Consider the following 7,648-nt stretch of genomic DNA (forward strand, 5'->3'; position numbering starts at 1 on the left):
ACTCAAATACAGAAACTATCTTATTTAACCTTCTACCTTGTTTGAATCTTCCTTCATTAAATAAGTTCCAGCTGAAACTTCTCTGATTTCTACTTTCCCCTTTAAAGCGTTCACACCATCTAAGCCTAATTCTTTTACAAATGCCTCTGTTGCAGTTTCTATCAGTTCTTCATCAGCAATAACTTCCGCATTTTGAATGGAAAGTCTCTTTTTAGATATAGAACCTTGCTCGGTACTCTACAATATTCAAGTATCATTTTAGTTCTTAAAATTCATTGAACTTCTAGTTGGGGAAATATTTGTATATATATATATATATATATATATATATATATATATATATATATATATATACATATATATATATATATATAATATATTTACCTAGAGAATATATAAACATTAAAAGGAAATCAAACAAACATTGAAATTTAAGATTGAACAAGTTGTTTAGAAGAAAATCACGAATATAATATTATTGTACAAGGAAATCATTATTTCAATATAGTGTCTTACCACCCATGCAAGACTTGAATATAGCAAATCAAAAATTCTAAGACTATTAACAAAGAAGATTAAGGCAAAGTAGATCTGAAATGGGATGAAGAGGTATTCTCAATTGAAAATGAATGCCTACCCAAGACAATAGTGGGACTAACAGCAATTGAAATAATTTGAAATTCATTTTTTTTTGTCTTGAATAAAACTTAAAATAAATTGTGAAGAATCTTTGATAAGCTAAAATCAAAAACATTGTCTCATTTAAACTAGTGATTGCTTTTTTCAAAATTACAAAATTAACATGTTAAAAACCAATAAATTGAGAGATGAATATTTGTTGTTTTTTTCTGCAAATTATTAAACAATAAAAAAACAAAAAAAATTCACTACAAAGGATAAATTATTTATATATTTGATAAATTTACCAAGTTGGAAACCATTTCGGCTTCGACGTTTCCATTTCCTATATTGCCACTTGGAGAACATGATTTTGATTCTAATGATGATTTATTTCTTCTATGACCAGGCACTGGTATAGGTTGTGTTGTAGCCGCAATATTCTCTGTTCCGGCAGGTATTACTTCATCTTTTTTCTTTTTCATTGGCGATCCTCCACCGGAATTTTTTGGTTTAGGTTTCTAAAACAATGATCAAATCCAGTAGGTATGTCAAAATCCAAAACAAAATATCAACTCCTATAAACATCTTACTCGAAATCATGATTTTAGTTTCCAATATATAATATAACCATTCACAAGGAATTACATGGAAACGAAAGTAGAATCAGAAATTTTTTCATGTATTCTATTTTAAAGTTATTACATCCTTTTTAAGAAAGTATTTATATAATTCATAAAAGAGATATTTAGAAATGATGATAATAAATTTACATAATAATTGGATGTCTTAGTTGTTAGAGCATTTATATAAAATTAAATATATATGACCTTCAAGCGGTTTACTATTCTTTCAAGTTAAATTGTCATCATTTAAATACATAAATTTGTCCTTTGATTATTTCCATGCAATCAACTTGATTACTACATTATTTTTGGTTAAAATCAAACATGAAAATGTGCTTCAGAAAATATGATAAAAAAATAATGAATTCAATCAAATAAGGTGATTTGAATAAAAGGGTAAGCCTTTAAACGATATAAATAATTTCTAAAAATGCAAACTAGAATAAATTTTTGTAGAATATCTCTGGGAAAAGATCATTACAGAATAGTTCAAACTTCAAAAAATACTTTTTGCACTAAATAACTTACTTGTCTAACTAATTCAGCACTCAAACCTAAATATTGATGGAGCGCTGTAAATGTTACCCTTTGTAATCTAACCATTATAACCTGTATTACTCTAACGAAAATATCAGGATATTCTTGAAATATTTCTTGAAATGCAGCCATTGGTAATTTAACAACAGTTGAATCTTCCATTGCTTTAGCAGAAACTGTTTTATATGGGCTAGTATGACCCTAAAATTGAAATAAATTTTTTGAGCTTGAAAAATTTTTTGAACAGGCATTTTCACTCACCGTTAATACATCTGTGAAACTAAGTAGAGAAGTAACGGATTCTCCTGGTTTAACAATTTTCAACGTTGTAGATCCATCACTTCCAGTTATTGATACATTCAATTTGCCACTTTGGACAATATAAACGTGCTCATCAGGATCACCTGAAATATGTAAAAAAATACAGTGTGTTTTCTCCAATAATTTAATATATTATTAACATTATAACTTCTATTTTCGTGGTTAGGAACGCTTTACATGCAACCTTTAATTTAAAGCCCGTCCCAATAGCTTTATCAGAAGCATGCGCAGATGAAGCACAGCTAATTAATTCCTCAAGATCTTGCAGTTTTCTCATTTTAGTATCATTTTTATTACTCGTAAGTTGCATTTTTCGACAGAAACCTATTTAGTTTCTGTATAACCGCCAACCAAATATCAGTCAGTTCAGTTGATTGATTAAGAATACTTTTAAAAACTAACTTTTTCGTGTTGTCTGATAATTCTAACCTTCTTGTTGCATACAACATCTTACAAGGTCAAAATATTGCATATAATGAAACTTGTACGTTGTTTGCATTTTGCATTATCTTTGTTGCCAATTCTCCAAAAGTGAAACTGATAAATTTTTCTGTAGATAGATAGAAAGGCAGAAATGTAAAACGGGACAAATAAGAAAAAAATATGTACTTACTTTCTATAGGGTAATTTCAATAAAAATATTTAGTACAGAAGAAGACAAAGTTATTTTAACCAAAGTGCTCCATCAATCAACTAAGCTGACTGACAGTTTGTTGGTTGTTATACCAAAAGCAACTGAACATCTGCATTGCAAATTGCAGGTGATAGAAATGACACCAAATAGACAAAAGTGCAATTTCAGGAATTGATTTAAGCTTCATCTACTCAAGGCAAATGTGTCTTGCATTCAAAGTTTTCTTGCTCCGTTTCTAGCAACCTTTACAGGAATACATGGTTATATCAATGCAACGTTCTTAATTTAAAAGTTTTTTGAATTATAATAATGTATAAGTTTAGAGATCCATTTGAAACATTTGCAGATAGAAGCATCTAAAAGCAACCTTTGCCAATTTAAAAACAGTCAAAACTGAATTCTTTTACCATTTACTCTGAAAAGAGAAGATAGGCGTTTTATAGACCGAAAATGGTCTGTTGGTTATGCATTACTCCTTTAAATTTCATGCCATTATGATTTGAAGCGATGATAATGCCGATAAATGTTGTTTTTTGAGGAAAGAATAGTTCAACATAAGACATGGTATATTACCAGTAAAATGGTAGTTTCCTGTCATATAATAACTATTTTAATATTGACTATAATTTTATTGAGTCAACTGAATTCAACATCAAATTATAAAATCATCAATTTTCGAAAGTATTGTTAATAAATATACAGCTGCTCATCTGTAAAGCTGCCATTATTGCTAAAACTATATATAATCTAATAGTATATTCAACATAAAAATAAAATATTTTTAAGATACTTCATACCAAAATTATTTTCATTTATCACTTCCCACATCAAATTGTGACATGCTACAGCAAGTATGATTATTTTCTTAATTGATTTAAACTAGATTTCTTTATACTATCCTTTCAAATCCTATCAAATAAATTATTTGTTATAATTTAGGTTTATTTTTTAATCAAGATAAATGTTATAATAAAATATAAAAATGACAATATACAAAATCATAGTGGAACCTATTTTAACGTATGGATGTGAGTGCTGGCAACTAACAGACAGAAGAAAACATAGAGGCTGTGGAAATGGACTACTTAAGAAGATCATGGAGGATATCCAGAACAGAGCTTATACGTAATGAAGATATATGATGAAGAACAGGTCGAGTATACACGATTTCGGAAAGAATACAGACTAAGCAACTGCTCTGGTACAGACATTTGATTAGGATGGAGCAGAACAGGTGGCTGAAGAAAGCATTGATGTATCAACCGCAAAATAGAAGAAGACGAGGAAGACCCCCAGGGACCTGGAAGGAAGGAATTAAACAAAATATGAAAGACAGAGTTATCCAGGAAAACTGTAAGACCCCGCTGTATATATTAAATTGAAAAATTTAAAATCAAGAAGATTTTATGAATAAAGGGTTAGTAATCAATTGGAAACTGGGACAGATTCTATACATTTGTCTATTACAACAATATGGTCATGAAAATAAACATTCTGTAATGTATTTGATAGAGTTGCATACATTTGCATAATCCAAAAATAGTATCATTAAAGCCTGTTCTTTTTCATTGACAACTAAACATTCTCATTATAAACGCAAATTTATTGATGAAAAACACATTTTGATGAGACTTCATACCTTTTTTTATTCAATTTTTTTAGTCCACTCTGTTTTATCTCTAATAATAATAGAATGGTGAAATGATTACTAAGCATTAATGGTAAATCTAATGAATCAACACGTGAACAATGAATGAATAATTATTTGTTTATTAAATTTCAAATTTAGAGTTATACTCGTAATTGGAAATTCTTTAATTGTGATATCTATAATTTGTCAAGCTTATATAATTGTGTTTTTAAAAGTTCTCCTAAGTTGAGAGTAATATTAGTACAATAAATGTATCTAAAAGAAGGTGACGTATATCATCCAATTTGGAAGTAGTGGTGTTCCTAATACACTATGTATTTCATTAAAACTAATAAATTCTCGTTGCTTTAGATTGATTATTTCTTATCGTTCTTAACTCTAGATTCATGAACATTCGTCTACCAGACGACGCGTGTTTCAGAAATAAAGTCAGACTCAGTTATGTGTTGGTATAAGAATGTCTTCTTCTGTGTATTTCTCAAATCTATTTACTTACATTCAACTAATTAACTTCTATTTTAGAAAAGATTTTGACTTTAGTTTTTTATAAACTATAACCATATAAACTGTGTCAACAAATTTTCTATTATCCATAATTTAGGATTGTTTCCAACAACTTAGAAACTAAATGAGAGTGTTTATAATATGCAATAGTGTTTAAGATAATTGAAAATTAGTGATATTTTTGATAGGGATTCTAAAATAGAGGATGTACTTTCAGAACTTGATGGAAAAGATAATGTTAACGAAAGTGAAGGTGAGTGCACAGTGAAATTGAAGACAATTTAGAAACTGAATTGGTACATTTTATAGACGACAGTAATGCAGATCCCATTTAAAGTCCTTCAGTGTCTAACAGTTCTGACAGTAAAACAGCCCCAAGACACTAACCTGGTCTTTGATATCTCCTTGGGCTTGGGACCCTTCATAATGCTGTAGAAATTGACCATATTTGTACTTGATAAAAATCTTCTTATATCAAAGTTCTAGCTGTGGCACATTCTTTTAAGATAATATTATGATTTTGGCGACGTTGAGATTAATTTTTAAGTTTTGATCTAATGATTTTAAAATAAACCCAATGTTTGCATTTTAGCAAATTTATCAGCAACAAAAAGTATTAACTATAAAAAATAACTATGTTTCAGCTATATAACAAATAATGCATTAATCTTGCTTTAATATAAAATATGTGATTTAAAATTGATTCTTATTGCACCTTATCAACTGATAATTTTTTTTAGTTTATATTAGACAAACACAAATCTCAAAAGATTGTAAATTATAATAAAAGAATAAATTTTATAGTGAAATAAAATTTCCTGAGAAACATAAAAGAGTTTCTTACTAATTAGTCAATTTTATTGTTTGGCCTTATCCCAGAATTTTAAGAGCTATACAAACAAAAATATTATTGTGAATGTAACATGTGTCAAGGCCACCCAAATTTAGAAAACTGATAATATAATAATTGATTATCAACTAAGTTGTAGACATTATTATTAGACACAGTAATACACTTTTCTTATAGCCGCAAAAGTAAATTTTTCATACACTGAATTAAAGTTATAAGTTTAAGCAGAACTGAAATTACTTAAAATATATTTAAATCTTTAATCTATATATTGATGCATATTTTATTACAGAAATAGTATTACCTATTCTGAAGAGATATGCTCCAGCGTGGACACTTATAATTTCTGTATGTTTGCATAACTTTATAAAGATTGGTTTTTCAAAATGACCAAACACCCTTATACTCTGTAACATGTACAGTGCATCTGGAGGCATCCTTTCATCGCTTAATAAATCTTCTTGAAGGTATTCTGCTGGTGGTTCAAGAACCTAAAAATGATCACCAATACAAACACACTTATGGCTATTGCTATGTTTGTAAAAAAAATAGGTTCTACATACCTTTAGTTGTTCCTGATCAGTTTCTTTTTTTAGTTGTAAAAGTCTTCTTGCAAATTTCATAACCATTTTTCTCTTCTTGCCTTGTCCTGAATTTCTAACTTGCCCAGATATATTCTTCACTTTACGTATCATCTTTCTTCCATAAAAGAGAGCTTTATCTCTCTTTCGAAATCTTGATGTTTCTTGAGAAATTGATTCCTTTCTTGTAAATACTGAAACGACTTTCTTATAAATATAGCGGAAGATACATACAAAATCTTCAAATACAAATAAAATAATATACATTTTTAAAAATAATCTTCAAACAAAAACACGTGAATTTCTGGGGTTTGTAAAATAATTTTGACCAAATATTAACAAAGGTAACTGTTCAAAGTGTATTACACTTTATTAGCATAACAAAAGAATAATAATTCATAATAACTCACCTTTTTTTGTACATCTTCGAATACAAAAGATTATTAATGATGTAGTGATCAATATTATTCCAAGTAATATTAAATAGAAGGACTGTAAATGAGAAATTATGAATAGAAAACTTATAACAATTTATTTATTCTGTTAAGTTACTATTATAAAATATAAATAAAAAAATTATATACCTTATAAGTTTCTTGAAATTGTATAACGAAATTGAATAACCATGTTGATTTACTGATCACTCCGAAGTCAGCATTGAAGTTTTTTATAGCATTGATTACATCCATTTTTCAAAGCACATGCTTTAATTACTTTTGTCTTTATTCTATTAACTATCACAATAAATGATACAAACATGAACTTTGAACTTTTCATTGACAAATGGTATTGGCATATATCAGCTGAAAGCAAGAAATACCAGGGGTACATTCCACTAAGCGTTCACGGCGTCTGAAATACTCTATGACTACCGTTCACAACGACTCTTATGAAGGAGTGGTCGATGTGATCGTGGAAATAATTAGCGGAATTTTCAAAATTCAAGCAACGCAGATTGCAACCATGAGAATCTGTCTCACAATTTGATGCGGTATGGGATATTATAAGTACTTTTGAAGCATTTTTGTGACGCATCACCAAATATTCTACTATCGCCGCAGAAAATATTTTGAATTTACTTTAATGTAAGTGTATTGAGCACTCCACTAAAAAATTAAATAACTCAAAAATTTTAACATAACTTCTTGAAGTTTTCGCTATATTTTTTTCTGTTTTGCTATTCGTTAATATTCATCTCAACCCTCAAAATGCCTCGTAAGCCATTCCACTTGGGCTTACGATTATAACGCTCCTGACTAAGTGGAACAGAAAAGATCGCCGTCGTGAGTGCTTAGTGGAATGCACCCTAGGAGTTTATTCACCGAA

At 28.7% G+C, this 7,648-nt stretch overlaps 1 protein-coding gene across 2 annotated transcripts in view; it reads right to left on the minus strand.

Annotated features, from left to right (window-relative positions):
- LOC130897734 (neuropathy target esterase sws) overlaps positions 1-7,113 on the minus strand; it is a 34,087-nt gene extending 26,974 nt beyond the window's left edge. The window contains exons 1-8 of one of the 2 annotated variants that reach the window (XM_057806605.1): positions 6,907-7,113; positions 6,733-6,814; positions 6,305-6,516; positions 6,046-6,232; positions 2,043-2,185; positions 1,773-1,982; positions 927-1,139; positions 37-237 (exon numbers count right to left, since the gene is read on the minus strand). In XM_057806605.1, the coding sequence (XP_057662588.1) occupies positions 37-237; positions 927-1,139; positions 1,773-1,982; positions 2,043-2,185; positions 6,046-6,232; positions 6,305-6,516; positions 6,733-6,814; positions 6,907-7,011 (1,353 nt within the window). In that variant the 5' untranslated portion in view covers positions 7,012-7,113. The remainder of the gene's footprint in view (positions 1-36; positions 238-926; positions 1,140-1,772; positions 1,983-2,042; positions 2,186-6,045; positions 6,233-6,304; positions 6,517-6,732; positions 6,815-6,906) is intronic. The other variant, XM_057806604.1, reaches the window with a different exon arrangement.
- Positions 7,114-7,648: the final 535 nt, after the last annotated feature.

This window comes from Diorhabda carinulata, chromosome 9 (assembly GCF_026250575.1).
Source record: "Diorhabda carinulata isolate Delta chromosome 9, icDioCari1.1, whole genome shotgun sequence".
NCBI lineage: Eukaryota > Metazoa > Arthropoda > Insecta > Coleoptera > Chrysomelidae > Diorhabda > Diorhabda carinulata.